The 18897-nt window shown below is 45.8% G+C and overlaps 2 protein-coding genes and 1 long non-coding RNA gene across 7 annotated transcripts; 1 reads left to right on the top strand and 2 right to left on the bottom strand.

The window, feature by feature from the left end:
- Positions 1-65: 65 nt before the first annotated feature.
- xrcc2 (X-ray repair complementing defective repair in Chinese hamster cells 2) lies at positions 66-3146 on the bottom strand. 3 transcript variants are annotated; one of them, XM_032550936.1, is made up of 6 exons: positions 2501-3146; positions 1986-2067; positions 1875-1910; positions 1651-1800; positions 1312-1573; positions 66-479 (listed from the first exon to the last, which is right to left on the bottom strand). In XM_032550936.1, the coding sequence occupies exons 1-6, from the start codon at positions 2519-2521 to the stop codon at positions 140-142; spliced, it is 891 nt and encodes a 296-aa protein (XP_032406827.1). In that variant the 5' UTR covers positions 2522-3146; the 3' UTR covers positions 66-139. The 3 variants fall into 3 exon arrangements, with proteins under 3 accessions (XP_032406827.1, XP_032406828.1, XP_032406829.1); XM_032550937.1 differs by having other exon boundaries at positions 1342-1573; XM_032550938.1 differs by lacking the exon at positions 1875-1910.
- A 138-nt stretch (positions 3147-3284) lies between these two features.
- actr3b (actin related protein 3B) lies at positions 3285-10135 on the bottom strand. 3 transcript variants are annotated; one of them, XM_032550935.1, is made up of 12 exons: positions 9864-10135; positions 8102-8157; positions 7883-8007; positions 7701-7811; positions 6652-6747; positions 6479-6586; positions 6264-6407; positions 6015-6188; positions 5229-5321; positions 4989-5114; positions 4733-4816; positions 3285-4647 (listed from the first exon to the last, which is right to left on the bottom strand). In XM_032550935.1, the coding sequence occupies exons 1-12, from the start codon at positions 9905-9907 to the stop codon at positions 4552-4554; spliced, it is 1257 nt and encodes a 418-aa protein (XP_032406826.1). In that variant the 5' UTR covers positions 9908-10135; the 3' UTR covers positions 3285-4551. The 3 variants fall into 3 exon arrangements, with proteins under 3 accessions (XP_032406826.1, XP_032406825.1, XP_032406824.1); XM_032550934.1 differs by lacking the exon at positions 8102-8157 and having other exon boundaries at positions 7883-8040; positions 9864-10072; XM_032550933.1 differs by lacking the exon at positions 3285-4647 and having other exon boundaries at positions 4733-4890; positions 9864-10084.
- A 2135-nt stretch (positions 10136-12270) lies between these two features.
- LOC116711595 (uncharacterized) lies at positions 12271-14283 on the top strand. Its single transcript, XR_004337278.1, has 2 exons — positions 12271-13957; positions 13991-14283. It is a non-coding gene; the product is annotated as an uncharacterized LOC116711595 (long non-coding RNA).
- Positions 14284-18897: the final 4614 nt, after the last annotated feature.

Here is an 18897-nt window from a genome sequence, read left to right as displayed (position 1 = left end):
ATTATTTCTACAGTCATCTTTATTGATTATCTCTACCGGTAAAACCAAACAACTGATGATCCAGATTCCGATCCATCTCTGGTTTTATTCATTTCCAACATGTCATCATAATAAAGTTACAAACATCAACAGTGAGTCTTTAAAGTACAACAGAAAGACCAGGAGGAGGTCTATGGGTCCAAACGAACTCCACACCACCATCAGTCACTCTGAAGGAGCTGACCCTGGAACCCTTGGTTCCGGTCCAGGAGGAGCAGTGGACGGTGAAGACCTGCCGGTTCCTCTGCTCTCCGCTCCCTTGGTCTCCATTTGCTGGGTTATGTTCAGCTTCCTGTTTGGAGCACACCAGCCGGTGGGTCACCAGACGCTGCCAGGCTCGGCAGAGATGGGACCGGTCTGCCTCTGAGGAGGAGGAGGGTGGTCCACTGGAAGTCCGCCTGATGGGGTGGCAGGTTGCAAAGATGGTGATTCTGTAATCCCTGGGGAGGAACCACAGAACAGGACATCAGCTGTTGATCCACAGCTGTCAGAACCACGTGATGGACCAATGCAACCTTGAACTTTGAACTCTAAGGCTTGGACATCCTCCCCAAGAACAGTGTTGTTTTACTGGAGCTGATCAGATGGAGTGGTTCCTGGTCTGGAGAACATCTGGATCTGGTTCCTTGATCCAGTACTGAACATTGGCACCTCGGGTCATGGAATGAGCTCCAGAACCATGAACCTGGGCCACCATCATAGGACAGGGTCACTGATTGGAGTTTCTGATCAAGGTTGCTACTGATGTACTGCAATGGACTGGACTCTACTGGATTTGAACGGGTCAGTCGTGCTAAAGACCAAATGAACCAGAGGACTGTTCTCTGGGAAGAACTTTCCGTCTGACATCTCAGTTCTTGAAGAATTTGTTCAGGCCTTTTAAAGGACACGAGAACTTTCTATATGTCCAGTTGGACCTGCTGAAAAACCTTCCACCTGAGCATCTTTTTTTAGGTTTCATTGGCTCTAGTGGCCTTTATCTGACAGTGAATTGACAGGACAGTCAGTAATAAGAGAGGGGGAAAGGTAATCAGGCCAGGACTCGAACCTGTGACGTCCACGTCGAGGACTAAGGCCTCTGTATATGGACTATGCTTCACCTCTGCACCACCAAGCCCTCCACCCCCACCCACTGGAACCTTCTAATGACCCAGAACTGAATCAAACCCCCCACCCTCAGTGTACAAGCTCAGATGGACAGGTAGGCTCTTCAGATAGTCCGTCAGAGGTCAAGCCTCTACAGAACATTTAGAACCCACTTAAAGGATCCACCTGAGCAGTCGACCCAGCAGCTCTGAACACCTGCTGAGCTTCTCCTCCTGCTTGGCAACGCTGGCTCCGCCCTCACTGCGATCCGACCAATAGAACGCCGAGATGCTGTCAATAAGAAGGAGCGCTGCTTTGGGTCGAGAAGACAAGGTGGTCTCCAGAAAATGAAGGGTGAGGAGGAGCTCGGAGGAGGAGGAGCAGCGGACCACCAGGAGGCGAGACAGACACGAGCGCAGAACTGCATCATCAGACCCGGCAGAACCATCTGGAGAGAAAGGAACCAGTCATGTTCCGGTAAGCTCATCTGAAGTCTTCACACCCTGCAGATGTCGTTAGCTTCACCTGCGCTCAGTCGACTGTCCAGAACACTGGCCAACCGGAACACGTCCAGACTGTAGTCTGTGTCCATAAAGACGACGTCCACCTCCAGACCGCCAGCCGCCTCCGGCAGGACGCAGCGACACAGCAGGTGGTAGAGCAGCTCCGTCTTTCCTGGAGACACCAGAACACAGGTCTCAAGTGGGTCAGGTCAGGGCACAGCACCCGTGGAGCCAATGAAACCTCACCTGTCCCCTCCGGACCGTACACCTCCACCACCTCCCCTGCCACAGTCAGACACACAGTCAGAAACAGCCTGATTACTGGTCAGCTGAGAAGAAGTGGGTGGAGTTACGTACCAGGGTCAGGTCCTCCATCATCGGCAAACAGCTGAGGCTCAATGTCCTTCAGACAGCGCCGGGCCTCGAGACGGGCAAGCAGCTGCAGGGAGACACCAACACTTGGATGGTACCAGAACATAGACTGAACCAACACTAGAATATATACTGTACCACTGATGAAAGGACACTACAACCAAACCTGAGATGAACTTTTACTGTGAAAAGCCTTAGGGCTAGACTGACTGCTGAACCTGACCTGGACTTTTACTGTTTAAGTCCATTAAAACTTCACATCAAGTTTTAATGTCAAGTTTAATAAAATAATCTGAGATGAAGAAAATATTTTGTAAGTGTTTTTTTGCAGAGCTGTAGATATTTTCTGTACTAGTAGCTCTACAACTAACCGGAGTTGGGATTTCATTTTGAAAAGCCAACAAAGACAGTTCCGGAGTTAAAAGATTTGGACTCTAAACCCGGTCATGTAGCGAGCTCTACCACCACAACCAGGTCACCTGTCCGCATCACAAGCTCACCTGAGTCCCGCTCTCACTCATCTCTGTCCGACCTTCCTCTTCCTCTTGATCATTTGCGCGGGAACGCTTCGACTTCCGCTTGCTAGGTTTTAGCCGAGGCAGTTGCGGGGATATGATTTAGGTTCGATGCCGGTTCGGAAAAGCCCAGACGGATACATTAAAGAGAAACAAGAAGCGTTGGTTTATTAAAGCACAAACAAGTGAATCGATTTGTTGACAGTGACATCACTTCCGGCTGACAAAATAAGACTCGGCTTTTCATAATAAAAGTGTGTATATGTATAAAGGGATAACTTGTGCTTAAAAAGAATATCTCGGCTTTCTTCATCCCCATCACGAAAAATAAATAAAATTACAAATAAACCAACTTTTACCTCCATGTGGAGGAATAAGAGCGATAATGAGGAAGGCGGCTGAGGTTAAAATGATGAAGATGGAGGCCCAACGCTGTAGATGTTATTATGAATAATGTGCTGACACTGAAATGGCCAAGGTCATTTATGAAGAATAGAAACAGTTTCTTTCTCTTTGCAACCTTTTGTTGAGTAAGTCATGTGTTTTCTCTGTCTGTAGGATTGTAATGCATTATTATATAGAGAACAGCTAAAATCAACAATGAGCGTCAAGTTTTAATGTCAAGCTTAATAAAATAATCTGAGATGAAAAAATATTTTGTCTTTTTTTTTCAGAGAAGTCAGGCCTCACTGCCTTGTCTATGTGTCAGTGACTGACTGACAGCACCTGAACGCACCACGTCTCTCAGTGAATCCAGCAGACACGTCAGTGAGTGTTTAAATTTTATTGACCTTAGAATTTCTCCAAAAAAGGTCAGTTTTCATTTCTTTACAAATATAAAGATTCTTAGAGCTGTGGGTGAAGCAGAAAAACAAACAGGATCAGCTGAGAAAATTTGTACTCTCCCTTTAACACAGGTCCAAACTCCTGCTGGTTCTGGTTCATCTCTGCATGCCGTGTATTCAGTACAGCATCAGTGTGGTGATCTGTTCAAAACATCACTGAGAGCGTTGGTGAAAAAACATCTACAAAGAATCCAACCGGACAGCGCCCCCTTGTGGAGGATTAGTGCAGGAAGCTGATGGAGGAGTCCAGCCAAGACAGAAGTTCGATTAGAAACATTAGAGCAGATTCGCAGACCCGATAGTGTACATCTCATGACAAAGAACACAGCCCAATATGGCTGACTGAAGGTCCAGACTGAAGGTCCAGAGCTCTGCTAGAGAGAACAAACATGAGGGAGGAGGGCCCCAGGAAGCCTGCAGGGTGGTCAGAGAGGACCCAATATCTGCAGCTCTGCAGGCAGCCTGACGATAAATGATAGAGAATCAGGAAGAAAGAAGGGAAACTGATCAACCTTTACCAGTTCTAGCTCAGTTACACCTGCTGAGGCATCTCGAGCTTCAGCAGCCGGTCTGGAGCCAAGAGAAACACCTGAGAGGACGCGATGAAACCACAAGAAATTAGGAAGGAGAGGCTGCAGCAGGAAACCCCGGCACTACATCAGAAATGAAGGATAGCTAACATCAGCTAGCAGCAGCTGAGAACAAATATCCGCTAACAACTAGCTAAAAGCTAACACCGGCCCATAGCTAGTATTAGCTAATAACAGCTGGCAACAGGTAATAGTTGCCATCAGCTGAAAGCTAGCAGAAGCTAACAGCTAACAACATCTAACAGTTTGCGGCAGCTAATAGCTCACAGAGGCTAACTACTAAGAGATCGCAGCAGTTAATAGCTCACAATGGCTAACTGGTAGATGGCAACAGCTAACAGCTAATAGCTAACAGCTAGCTGCATCTAATAGATAACAGAAGATAACAGCTAACAGCTACCATCAGCTGCTAGGTAGCAGCAGCTATCTGTGGTCTAAATAAAATGGCATCTCTGCTGCAGCAGAATGATTATCATGCCTTCTAGCTAACATGCTAAGTCTTTCTTTCTGCAGAGACAGTATGCTAACAAGCTCACAGGAATCACACGAAGCTAACAGTTAGGCATCCGGTGCCGAGCAGACAGCATGACGACGGGCCCCATCAGGACATGATGCCGAAGACGGGGTTGTGTCGACAGATGCTGGGGCCGATCTCATCGTAGTCCTTCTTGGAGTGACAGACCTGGAAGAACTCGGGCTGCAGGAACAGAAGCAACAGCAGAGCATGAGGGCAGCAGGAGAAGCTCAACGCTTCAGACCGATTGTAGTTCGTCCATCCTCACCGTGGACGCCAGCATGGAGCCTCCAAACCAGACAGCGTAGCGCTGCATGTGATGGGTCACCACCTGGACCTCCATCGGCTTCGGCTGCAGAAACACAGACACGCCGAGATAAACACGGTCCAGAACCAACATGCTTCTGCTGCTGACGGTCCGAGTCACTGAACAGAGACAGACGTCCCGCAGCATCATTCTGCCTTAACAGACAGCTGATGACTAGGAGGAGCTAGAAGGAGGGCAGGCGACCGGCGGTTCTGACCTTGATGCGTCCTCCGCTCAGCTCCTCGCTCAACCTCAGCCGGGCGTCCGTCGTCCTCTTCACGTCTCGCTGCAGCCGCCGCCCAAAGTCCCTGAACATGGTGGAGCCTCCGGAGAGAACGATGTTCTGGAAACGGAGAAGCAGAGGCTCAAGTCAGTCTGGCAGGAAACAGTCCAACACAGTGACACATCTTACCACCAAACCATCTGTGTTTGAGATAATGACAGTGGTTAGACTCGCCTTGTAGAGCGGCCGCCTCACATCGATCGGACAGCTTTGAATGACCTCATCGATGACATCAGAAATGGGCTGCATGAAATCTGGGTTGGCAAACTGGAAAACATGGAAAAAGTATTGAAATGAGCTTAAAATGAACGTCAGCCAACACTTTAAACCAAAGTCCAACCTGTTCAAGCTGAGCTTTAATTTAGTACAAATGTAGTAAAACTGGAACGTCAGCATATGGAGAACATGTAACTAAACAAGTATATTGTGACATTAAGAGACCAGCGAAAAGCTTGCAAAACCGCTTGCTTCATTCACTTTGTGTGACACAGCGCCCCTAGAGGTCTGGTGAAAACTTCTGACATGTATTTCAACAGGCAATGCAGAAATTCAGCAACTTTGATCACAAAAATGTTGATATTACCAACAAAAAACCCTAATTTAAAGAAAAGCCAAGTGGACAGATTGCTATTATTGCTATTCTTTCATTGTCGTTAGTATCTACTTTGCTTCTCATGCACCTATTTTACTTGTAAGGATTACAGGTGAGGCACTGCTTCACTTGACTGCACGTCACTGGATTCCTGCAGGTTCTAGAAGGAGAAAGGCAGATCCTTTCATCCCTGTTTACTGAGGCAGACACCCCATCAACTTTCCTCTGAACTTGATGCATTGATTGATAACTAGGATCAGTTGGGATGATGGTACCTGAGTTTGAATTATGGGTTGATTATTCTGATTGTGTTTCTATAGTGAAACCAGAGAAAGCCTGAGATGTGACGTGTGAGTTGGTTCTGGGACCTCGGGATGGAAGAAGATCTCGGGTCCAAGGAAGCGTTCGTAGCCCACGTCAATGTGGAAGGGGGTCTTGGTGACTGCATTGATTCCTTGGTACTGCTTGATCCACTTCCCAGGGTCGGAGTCATACTTGGCGAACTCCCTCACGATGTCGGGACAGATGTAGCAGTACCGCTCCTAGATACGAGGGTAAAACATTCAGTGAGCAGCAGAGGAAACAGAAGAAGACAGCGAGCAGCAACAGAGAAACACCTTGATGGCTTTGGCGGTTTCCAGTGACTGCTCCGGAGGAATGCCCGCCTCTCTGTCCCTGAGCAGCTGCTGGATGAAGAAGGTAATGTCTCGCCCTGCGATGGGGATGTGTTTTATACAGCTGCCAATCACGTAACCCTCGGCCTGCCGCAGACAACCAATCAGTGAGCAACGTCCGCCGCAGCATAACCGTTGAAGGTGAGTGCGGCTCTAACCACAGGAATGGCGTGCGTCACTCCATCTCCGCTGTCGATCACGATGCCGGTGAGGGTCCGCTGTCCCACCTGGCGAGATGTCCAGGATGCCGCCAAGGCCAGCACCGCCTGCGGGAGGAACACGGTTAGCCAGGGAGGTCTGCAGCATCCTGGAACACTCAGGTGGCTCTCACCTGCACTGCGATGTAGAGCCCAGGTACGTTGAAGGTCTCAAACATGATCTCAGCCAGGTACTCTCTGTTTTCAGGAGTGTTGAGAGGAGGCTCTGTCTGCTCAGGTAGGCCCAAACACACACACAGAGGTGAGAGCAAGAAGAAGAAAACATCCACTCACCTGTTGCCTCTTTAGAGACCTTCCTACCTGGACAGGAGGCACTGCCATTAACCTTCTGCTGAAAATCACAGCAAAGACTGTTCTGATGCCAGAACGTAGATACAAGAACATGGACTGTAATAACACCATGACATAGACAGTACCGACACTACAAGGTAGACCATACCGAAACCAGACTGTAGAAATCCCTGAACAACAGATGCTACAGCTCTCACACTCTCAGCTTCTTCAGTAATATTTATTTTACATTTCCAGGAAGCTGACTTCCATTAAGACCCCTTACAACCCAGTGTGTTCTTCACATGGCCTTTGGAGCGGCTTCACTTTGGATCCTTGAGGACTCGCTGTATCCTTCAGGAAGGAACCTGATACGTTTTCATTGATGCGCAGAGCTCCCCCTGCTGGCCTCTAGGAGACCCAGGAGTCACCTGGAAACCTGCTGCAGTGTCTGAATGGCATAATAGAAAACCTCAAACCTTTCTTAGAACAATGAACCCTTCTGGAGCTGTGGACACCCAGCTGAACGTCAACATCTCTAAGCCTCATCATGTGACCGGTGTCCTCCTGGCCTTGAACCCTTCCTGATGCTCAGCTCCTGAATGTGAAGGTGACTCTTGCTGGGTTCAGTCTTCAGACACCTGAATGGTTGTGATTTGCTAATGGATGGTAAACCGAACCCCCATTTCAGAAAGGGAAGGACAGATGTTTATGTCACTATATAAAACCTGTCATTCCTGTAGATAAATAAGTAAGGTGCTCTGATGTAGGATTTCTCTCTTTTATAAAACATTCAAGGACTGTAAGGCAGTTAGTTTTAGATTCTGGTGTTGGATCAGCCTGTCTTAATTACTTTAAAATTGCAGTTGTGTTGACATCACACAGTCTGTACCATCAGGAAGCTGTGGTCCTCTGGCTCGGCCCTCAGGTACTTGAAGATGACCTGCTCCATGAACTTCTCCATCAGGTCCCAGTCCTCCACCATCCCATGACGGATGGGCCACTGAACAGCAAACCGTCAGTCAGTCTGCTGACCCAATCAGCTTCCATCCTCTTCCTCCTCCACCAGCTCACCTTGGTTGCATAGTTGGGTTTATCGATGGCTTCGTCTCCGATGTAGAAGTCCAGGTCGTCCACTCCTCTGGCCAGCCTCCTCTGGGCCTGCTCTCCAACGCTGGCCGACTCCTTGACGGCGATGCCTGGCGGAGACCGCAAAGGAGCCCAGGTTGGTTCTGTTCAGTAAAAGCGGAACAGAACCAACTGTTTAACTGAAGAGGCTCAGCTGGTACTCACAGGACGGCATGATGAACTGCGGCTCCGTGTTTCCTGCATAGCCGATCTTAGTGTATCTGCAGTCAGAAGGAGAGAGCAGCAGATCAGCCCAGACAGGAGCAATCAACACACAGATTCACTGATTGGAGCAGAACAAGCAGGAAATAAGGCTTGGTTGTGGTTCTGACCCGACAGAAACACTAAACAGCTAAAACGCTGTGGTTCCGACCCAGTAGATCATTCAAATTCCAATCATTCCAATTTACAAATCTGGAAATAAAAATATTAGCAATTACCACCCTATTTCTCTTCTTCCAACTTTATCAAAGGTTCTTGAAAGAGTTGTCCACAACAGATTAACTGAATATTTGAATAAACGTTTGATTCTTTCAAATTCACTGTATGGATTCAGGAAAAAGAGCTTCGCTTGTTGGGCTATTTTGGACCTTATTGAAAAAATGATTGATGCACCAGAACGGGGAGATTATGGCGCTGGCATTTCTAAGGTTTGACACAGTAGATTTTAATATATCACTGGGCAATATATTAATCCCACTATGGGATTATAGCTGGTTTAAAAGTTACATTTTTGATAGACATCATTATGTAATTAATCACCAAAAATGGGGACATCAGACATGGGCCACTATCACAGGATTGATTATGCTCTTCATTATTTATATTAATGACTTTGTAAACTCTTCTAAAATATTTCATAAAGTTTTTTACTGATGACACAAACTTGGTTTTTTCACATGCACATCTAAATGAACTACAGGAAACTTAGAATTGTAGAAAATAAATACCTGGTTTAGTTATCTCCTAACATCAGCAAAACTCATTTTATTTTGTTTAGACCGAATACATTTTTATCATTCACTGATCATATAGATCTTAAAATTGGAAATGAAGAAATAATGAGAGTGAGTTCTATAAAGTTCCTGAGGGTCTTCATAGACCAGTTCTTACATTTTTTAACCTACAATCTAGAAAACTTGTTATATGGTGCAACACTTAGCCCAGGTAACTCAGGAAACTTGAGATCCTTCAAAAGATAATAAGCGCCGTGTTCTGGTTCTGGTTCTGGTGTTCTCCACCTCCCATCTAGGCCGTCGCTTCGCTCTCCTCCAGGTCACTGAAGTAAATGGGAGCCAGAATTAACTCATCATAGGTTGACAGCTTGTTCCAATCAGTGGCCCTCAGCATATTAATAACTCTAGGAATGGATTTATTATCTATGGTAAAAAAGAAGAAAAATACTTATTATTATTATAAGGCAAACTTTGCTTGGAGGGTCCAAAGGTTTGGAATGAGATTAAAAGGTTGAAACTCATCTCCACTTTTTTTTTTAACAAATTAAAGATTCAATTGCTTTATTGATACATTTATAGGATAGTTTGAGGAATGAACGATGTTTCTTTCTTAATAAAAATGTTATGTTCACAGGCTCCAATATAAGCTTTTAATAGCTTCTTTGGGAACCTGATTCACTCACCATAATTTTGCAGTTATGATCTGTATTATCAGGTAAAACATGTTATGAGCTCATTATAGAATTTATTAAATTGTGTGAGTGAATAAACTGAATACCCGGAAAATACTGTGGTACCGACCCAGCAGAACCAGTCCTGGCCAAATAGTGAGAACCAATAAGCTTGTTGTTGTTGTAATGACGTCACTAGCAGGTGATTGGGGTTACTGTCCCTTTAACGGAACTTAAAACAACACGCCTGCAGAAATATCTCTCGTGATGTCACTCTGTCCTCTGTGCGCGTGTCCTCACCCAGTCCCGCAGTCTATCACGCACGGCGGCAGCTGCAGGGTCATGTTGCGGTTCCGCTCCGGTTCGGTTCGGTCTGGTCCGGTCCACGCCGCACTGCGCGCTGAGTGTCCGGTGGGTGCGGGAATGATGAAGAGAGCGTCCTTGCGATGCGTGTGCGTGCGTAAGAGGAGCACTTCCGGGTCGAAGGCAGAACCCAGAACCCCCTCTCCCGAACCCCGCGGTAACTGGAGAGGTGATGCGTTCAGGTGCTGCCAGAAGGGCCGGAAGTCCCGGAGTCAGAGTCCGTTCAGAGAATGATGATGATGATGATGATGATGATCAATCATAGTTTATTTGTGTAGCTCCTTTCCTTTTTCTGGCTGGTGTAGAACTGGGTGGTGTAGAACCGGATGGTGTCTCTATCCTCCTGGTTCTAGTCAGAACTCCAGCAGCAGCGTTCTGGACCGTTGTGTTGTCAATCAGACCTGTGAAGACGCTGCTGCAGGAATCAAAGCCACTAAAGAGAAACTAAAGCCTGGATGAGTTTCTCTGATCCGAGACTTTAGTCTCTGGTTCTGGAAATGTTCTGCAGCTGGGAGAAGAACCACTGTGGAACCAGCTTTATGTGGCTCTGGAGGGGCAGGGCAGAGGTCAGAGGTCAGCCTGATCTCTACGTAGTTTACAGATGGAACAACTGAACCTGTGTGCTGACTCTAGATCTGTAACTCTAGATCTGTTACTCCAGATCTACAGCTCTAGATGTTCCTCTATAATAACTCCAGTTTCAGAAAGTTTTGTCTCATCCACACATTTATCTGTTTTCAGTGCTTGGATGGGGTCAAAGGTCACCTGGTGACATCAAAATGTAGAGGTGTGTATCATCTGCGTCGTCATGGTAACTGATCTTATTTCCTGCTATAGCCTGAGCCAGTGGGAGAATATAGATATTGAATCAAATGGATTCTAGAATGGAGCCTTGGGGAACCCCACATGTGACCTCTGACCTCTCTGAGAAGTTTCCTATTGAAACATAGAAATCCCAGTTCTTTATGTCAGACTGGAACCAGTCCAGAACTGGACCACAGAGTCTGACCAGCTCTCCAGTTGTTTCAGTAACATGATCAGCACTGAGGTCCAACAGAACCAGAACCAGAACTGTGGTTCTTCCACAGTCTGTGTTTATATGAAGGTCATTGAACACTTTGACTAGGCCAGTCTTAGTATGGTGGAAACCATGGAAACCAGACTGAAAGACATCAAAGTGGTTGGTTATCGTTAGGAAGCCATTTAACTATTGAAGCTTTTTCAGTAACGTTGCTGATGAACAGGAGGTCAGAGGTCAGAGGTCGGCCTGTAATTCTGCAGCAGATTTTCGTCCAGATTGTTGTTTTCATCAGAGGTTTGATATCTGCTGATTTTAAAGCGCATGATGAGAGCCAGGAGTTCAGATCAGATCAATAAAGGCTGGACTTTCTTAAGAAAAGTTCCGGGTTTTGATTTCTAGACAGCAGGAGGAAGAGCTTCATTTATAAATGACGTCTTCTAAACTTTTATAATTAAGCAGTTGAAATCGAGTAATTCTTTTTGAATTTGTTATGTTTGGGTACAGCATTGATGCGGGGCTTGATATTAAATAATCTGTTAAAGGGCGTGCCGTGGTGGTGTAGTGGTTAGCGCGACCCATATTTGGAGGCCTTGAGTCCTCGACGCGGCCGTCGCGGGTTCGACTCCCGGACCCGACGATATTTGCCGCATGTCTTCCCCCCTCTCCTTCCCAGTTTCCTGTCAGCCTGCTGTCATATAAGGGACACTAGAGCCCACAAAAGACCCTTGGAGGGGTAAAAAAAATCTGTTAAAACTGCTGTTCATAAACTCTGCATCTAATCTGAGCTTCAGCTGTTTGGCAAAGAAGCAAAACTTTCAGTCAGTAGATGATCAAAGCTGGGAGAGACGAACCCTAAAGACTAGCAGCTGCAACTACAGCAACTGGTGGTTCCAGAAGTATTCTCTCAGAGGGATGAATACTTTTACAACACGCTCTCTACAGTTTTAAATTCTTAAAAAATGTTTATCATATCATTTTCTTTCTACTTCCTGATTGTGACCCTCTTCCTGTTGCTGTTTCAGTTTGTGGCTGAAAGGAGAACCTGGATGAGTATGTTATACTTGTGACGGCCTTCAAATCTAAATTATTTAATGATTACAATAATAATATCTTGATAACAACAAATTTGTCTAGAATTGAGAATTCGTTCTCCAAGTATGTAAAATGACCGATTTCACCAAAGGTTAAAGAGACTCGCTTCAAAATCTCACAATTTTGGTGTGTGCCGTGGTGGCGTAGCGGTTAGCGCGACCCGTATTTGGAGGCCTTGAGTCCTCGACGCGGCCGTCGCGGGTTCGACTCCCGGACCTGACATGTCTTCCCCCCTGTCCTTCCCCGTTTCCTGTCAGCCCACTATCATATAAGGGACACTAGAGCCCACAAGAAGACCCCCTGGAGGGGTAAAAAAAAATCTCACAATTTTTACCCAGTGGCTGAATTTTTGCACAAAAGATTTAAATTTGATTCAACATGTTGTATCTTTAGTGAATGTCCAGAAGAATCATTAATCAGCTCTTTTTTTCTGTCCTTTTTCTTTTAAACTATGGAGAGACATTAAAAATTGGTTGTCCCTTAAAATTGAAGAGATAACCATCACCCACATATTATACTATGTTGATGATCTTGATAGTCAAATATCTGACATGGTAAATATTGTCTTCTTGCTTGTTAAATATCATAAATCCTGCTGTAAATGCAGAGGTTCTACACCTTGTTTTGATTTTTTCTTAATTAATTTAAACTGTATTACACCTCATTGAAACATTTGAAATCTGTTTATGCAAAAAAGGGTAACTGTCAGTATCTCTACTTTTCTTTTGTTTTAAATCTTGCTCTATTTTTATTCATTTGCTTTACTGTTTATGTTTTTGTCTTTAGTCTTAGCCCCATGCTTGGTTTCTTTTTTTCCTACCTTTGTTGCAAAGTTCTTTGTACCTCAACGAGTCTTTGTATACTGTTTGTCTAATAATAATAATTAAAAAAGAACCTGGACGGGTTCCGGGGTGTGAATACTTTTGGCTGTCCTGCAGTAGCTGCAGGCCTCCAGCAGGGGGCAGCGGCTCTCCACTCACTGAGATGTTTTGATCCGCCGCTGATCACTTCCTGTTGTTCTAGTTCTGTTGGGTCCGGTACCCTATCCAGAAGCCTGAGGTCCAATCTGTGGTCTCTGGAGTCTACTACTGAGGTTCTGGCACGGATCCAATCGGGATCAGATTCAGGTTCTGATTGGATCAGAACCAGAATCAGTACCAGGAGTCGGGTCGGGGGTTCTGACAGAAACAGAAACTAGAGACTATTTCAGTTTCCGTGGAAACAAGATGCAATGAGCAGAAAGTCCCTAAACGTTTGCAGCGCCTGGTTCCGGTCCAATGAAACTTCACAGCCCGGTTCCAGCCCAGGAGACCCTTGGTGGATCTTAATCAGAGGTTTGAACGCCTGAACTCCCTGAAGACCAAACCGGATCAGAACCAGGACCCTGGACCGTGAACCTGACCAAGTTCTGATCTAGTTCTGGTTCTGACCTGGTGTTGGTTCTACTGGGCCAGCGCTTATCTAATAAACCAAACTCAACCAGAACCAGACTGACCAGTGGAGGGCGACAGTGGAGAGGAAAAACTCCCCATTAACAGGAAGAAATCTCCACCAGAACCTGACTCAGAACCAGAACCAGGCTCAGAAACAGCAGCCGTCTGATACGACCAACCGGAGGTCAGAGAAGACAGAGCAGACCTGAACCAGGAGAACTTTCTATGTGATCAGGGCAGATGGTCAGTAACTGGAAAAGTCTGTGAGAAGAAACATCTGTGTTGAATAAAAGACATTGAGTTTTATTTTTTATTTTTCTGTCCAATCGTATTTATCTTGGAGATTTTCATGATTTGTTCGTGTTAGGTTTTCCTTTACTCCTTTACATTTTGGCTGCGAGTGAAGTGGTGTGTTAGCAGTGTGTCAGTGGGATGTTAGCAGTGTGCTAACGGTGTGTTAGCAGTGTGTCAGTGGGTTGTTAGCAGTGTGCTAACGGTGTGTCAGCAGTGTGTTACAGGTGTGTCAGTGGGGAGTTAGCAGTGTGCTAACGGTGTTAGCAGTGTGTCAATGGGGAGTTAGTTGTGTGCTAACCATGTGTCAGCAGTGTACTAACGGTGTATTAGCAGTGTGCTAACGGTGTGTTAGCAGTGGGTTAGCGGCGTGTTAGCGGGTAGTGCAGAGAAGTTCTGCTTCCTGGTCTAGACTCCAGCTTGTTGATGTTGGAGAAGAACCAGCAGAGACTCGGAGTCAAAATGTTTTATTAGAATCAGTGATCAGCTGCAGTTACAGAGACAATGAAAGAACACACACTCCAATGCTGGACCTGTCGGACCTGTCGGATCAACAGAACCCAGCGAACAGGTTTCAGGTGGAGAAATAGCTTCATCATCATCAGACTGCTGGACGCCCTGAAGAACTCATCGATGGCATTGTATTTAGTAAAAACATTTTTTATTTTAAGTTTTATGTTTGAAAGTGAGACAAACCAATCAGGAAGTGTTTTCAGGTTAATTTAATCCAATCAGAATTTATCCGGCTACATTGCTAGGCAGATAATGGGTCCATCTGTTCTGTGCTTGGTGGTATCGGATGGAACCATGTTTTTGGTGATTTAATGTAGAACTTTATCTTTTAGGGTGATGGCTTAGTGTTTTTCAGGACATGATGTGGTTCTGATTGGACTTCCTGTTGGTTCTCCTAACCAGAGGATTAAACATGTTTCTGTAGCTCACTGGAGCTGATGAAAGATTCTGTTGGGTTAACTGTAAGAGTGTTGGGTCAGAGGGTCTCGGTCTCTGGGACCGGCTCTCCTCTGTCTTCTACTTGAGGTTCAGATCTTCTGCCAGACACGGATCCAGCTCACACAGCGCGGCGATGAAAGCCGAGCTGGCCTTGGATCCCTTGTTACGGACCATGTCGACCACGGCCCGGACTTTATCCCCCTGGTTCATAGGACCGAGATCGATCTCGCAGTCGTTCATAATCTTGTTCTCCAGCATTTTGTCCAGAAGCTGCTGCAGAACCTGCTTGGAGATTTTCCCCACAAGCTGCGTCCTCACCGATCTCAGCACCTCAACCGAGTCGACCTGGGAGCTTGAAGACGCCTTTGGACTACCAACTAGAGAACGAGTCAAAAACTCATGTCAGGATGCTGATGATGGACTAAAACTTTAACAGAAGCCGGTCACTACAACAAACCCTGAATTTCTATGACTGGGTCAAACTATGATGATAATAATAATGCATTTTATTTGACAGCGCCTTTCAAAACACCCAAGAATATTTTACAACATTAAAAACACAAACAGCAAAGAATTGCTACAAAATTAAACTGACCAAACATCTGCAATCTGGAGCTGACTTTAAAAGTTGTGGGTCAGTTTTGGGTCGAGAAGCATTGGGGTGGTTCTGGAGGACCAGATGCTGGTCCTCCAGAACCACTGACATGAAGTCAGTGGTTCATGGAGCTTCATGGTCATTAATCTGACATGAAGCTCTCTGACTGACCTTGAGCTGCATCTTCAGGACACAAATCTGCCAGCTTCTTCACCAGGTCATTCCTGTTGATCTTCTTCAGTATATTCATCATGACCTGCACGGCTCCAGTGGTTTCGTACTTCTGCACCATCAGGTCCACAACGTCCATCCTCTCTGCCCTCTGCAACTGGGAGCCTTTGATTGGTTGCATACCGTTCCAGGTTTCCTTCTTCAGATGCCATATGAAGGTGCTGAAATCCCCATCTAGCATATCATCCATGACATCAATAAGATTCTCTTCTGTGCACATCTTGACCTACAGCTGAAATCAGAGGAAAACGCGAGTCAGAAGTTTTCTTGATAATCAGCTCATCAGTTGGATCCTGGAGAACTTGACAGCACAAAGGAAGTAGCTGAGCCATTTGACTCAGGTGTGTTGGACCAGGGACACGTCTAACCATTGGAGGACACCGGACCTTGGACTGGCGATGAAGATGAGCCCCCTCTATTGGTAGAGGAAGGTCAACACAGAGTTTCCTCTACCGGTAACGTCTGCTTGCTCAGGAAAGATGGAGGCTTCAGGCAGCTTCATTGGTATCTCTCCAGGACTGTTGTATACGGCAAAAAATGTGGAAAAATCTAATTTTATAGTGGAGGCAACCATGACGTTGCTTCCTGGTAACATATTAGGAAGGTTCACCTGAAGAGGCCACGTGTTAATTCAACAGAGTTCTGGACCTAAACCATCAGGATCCGTGTTGTGGAAGAGGAAACACAATGTGTATTTTCATGATCTCAGAAGATGCTTCTCTGCTCAACAACATGACCCTAGATGCAGAACTCTGTGTGCATACCTGCTCTGAAAGTCGCCTGACGACTTTCAGGTGAGTTCCACAGAACTGGGCCTCACCTGTGGTGTCAGGTTACAGTGTGAGCCAAACATGCCCCTCTCAACAGCCCAGACTGCAGTCTGATGTTCTGATTGAAAATCTCAGGTAAGTTCAGGTAAGCACCATGCGACCTGCCCTCCATGGCCCCCCCCCCATCCCTACATCCCTTTCCTGCCATGTGACGTCACAGAAACCAGCACATTTAGTGCTCCAGTAGACAGAAGGTTGGATCTGTGGGACGGTTGAAGTCTCCGCTGGATGTGCACAGCTGGGTTTTTAATCACAGACCCTCAGTAGGATGGTAATGCGATGGGTAAGGTACCAGCATTAGGCCATGCACCCTGAGTCAAGCTAGATCTTAAACCCCATTCCTGCCTGTTTCCCAGTAACTGTTGGTATCAAACAGAATCTGACATTAACATTAAAATTCTGCACAGCAGATGAAGCTGTGCAGGTTCAGACTGGCTGAAGTCTGACTTTCTACCAGCTCAGAGGAAGAAGCCGTTATCTCCATCAGTGGACAGAAAAAGAAAACCGCAAACAGCTGGCTGACCTCCTCTCTGGTTCCGTTTGCGTGGCTAGAGAAGGGTCAGAGGTCGTACTCACCAGCTGTCAGACGGAGCTCAGCGATGCGTTGCCTGCTGCGTGAAGACGGCGGTGCGCTGCTGGATCGACCCAAACTGAGCTGCTTCCGGGTTTCTTCCACAGAAACGCTAAAGGCGCTGCTCAGAAACCGGTTCTGTTGCTCCTCCAACATGTTCTAACTCCTTCAGTGTCTCATCAACACCGCCTGTAAGATCACCATCTGCTTCTTCATCACCAAAGTTAAAGTCTAAATTCTGTGCTACTTCTGCATGGTGCTGCAGAACCTGTGGGGAGGTCAAAGCGGATGATGGACACTTATTCTGGACCGGTAAGTCTATACAACGGTCCCAACACGATTCGCTACAGGAAACATGCAGAGTAACGTGGAGTTTAAGAAACACTGGGCTTTGATAGCAACTATTCATTCATTAAAGGCTTTGATCTCTTCTGGTTGATGGGGGGTTGGGGTTAGGGTTAGGGCTGGGGTCAGCCCCCTATCCACTCTTATGTCCCCAGACACACACACACACACACACACACACACCTACACACACACACACACACACACACACACACACACACACACACACACACCTACACACACACACACACACACACACACACACACACATTTTGGTCTAACACAACATGTCAAACAAGCAACACACACTCAAGGACACACACTCAGTAAGGGTGTGAATATTTCCAATGTCTCTGTAACTGATGTCGCCTGTCGCATCACTTCCTGTTATCTTTGAAAGTTCTTCATCTTTTAACCCACTTGGACAAACAGCAACCATCACAAAACGTTCTCTCACTGAAAACACAGCAGAAACTTTTCATCAAATCTACTCTTCTTCCTCACCCTTAAGCTGTAATGATGTAGATAAGTTGGTAAAAGATTTTCAGTCTAAAGTCTCAGATATTATTGATTCCATTAAAATGAAGGTTGTGTCTGGTAGGAAGAAATCTCCATGGAGAAATGCACAAACAGTTAGATCAGCAAGACAACTCTGCCGTAGGGCAGAACGAAAATGGCGTAAAACTCAACTCCACGTTCATTGTGACATCTATAAAGAAAGACTACGTAACTATCATTTAACACTAAAACATGCAAGAGAGGCTTTCTTTGCAGATGTCATAAACAAAAACATTAACAATGCTCCAGCTTTATTTGCAACAGCTGACAGAATCACAAACCCTCCTGTGACGTTACCGCCTGAATTCCAATGTATTGCCGCCTGCAACCAGTTTTCCAGCTTCTTTTCAGAGAAAATTCAAAAAATCAGAGGATTAATCTGCACATCCACTATAAAGTCAGTACCAATGCTGAGCCCAAACAAAACAAATACAGGAAAAATGACCCAATTTCAACTACTTAATTATAAAACCCTACAGGAAATTATAAGTCAACTAAGGTCAAGCTCCTGCTGTCTGGATGTCCTAGATCTATAACTCTAGAACATTTCTTTAAGAAAGTCCTGCCTGTTATTGCTGCTGATCTGATCCAGATAGTAAACTCATCGCTCTCATCAGGCGTTTTCCCCCAGGCTCTGAAAACAGCAGTAATCAAACCACTTATAAAAAAGAACAATCTGGACAAATCACTACTGCAGAATTACAGGCCGACCTCTGACCTCCCATTCATCAGCAAAGTTATTGAAAAAGCTGTGTAAACAATTAACTAGCTTCCTAACTATAACCAACCGCTTTGACTCCTTCCAGTCTGGTTTCCAGTCTCACCACAGCACAGAGACTGGCCTAGTCAAAGTGTTCAATGACATCCATATAAATACGGACTGTGGGAGAACCACAGTGCTGGTTCTGTTGGACCTCAGTGTTGACCATGACATATTACTGAATTGACTGGAGAGTTGGGTCGGACTCTCCGGTCCAGTGCTTAACTGGTTTGAATCCTACATAAAGAACAGGGATTTCTTTGTTTCAATTGAAAACTTTTCATCAAAGAGGT

Source organism: Xiphophorus hellerii, chromosome 21 (genome assembly GCF_003331165.1).
Source record: "Xiphophorus hellerii strain 12219 chromosome 21, Xiphophorus_hellerii-4.1, whole genome shotgun sequence".
In the NCBI taxonomy this organism is placed as follows: Eukaryota; Metazoa; Chordata; class Actinopteri; order Cyprinodontiformes; family Poeciliidae; genus Xiphophorus; species Xiphophorus hellerii.
The sequence above is the reverse complement of the archived record's forward strand: the minus strand, read 5'-3'. Positions and strand labels throughout refer to the sequence as shown.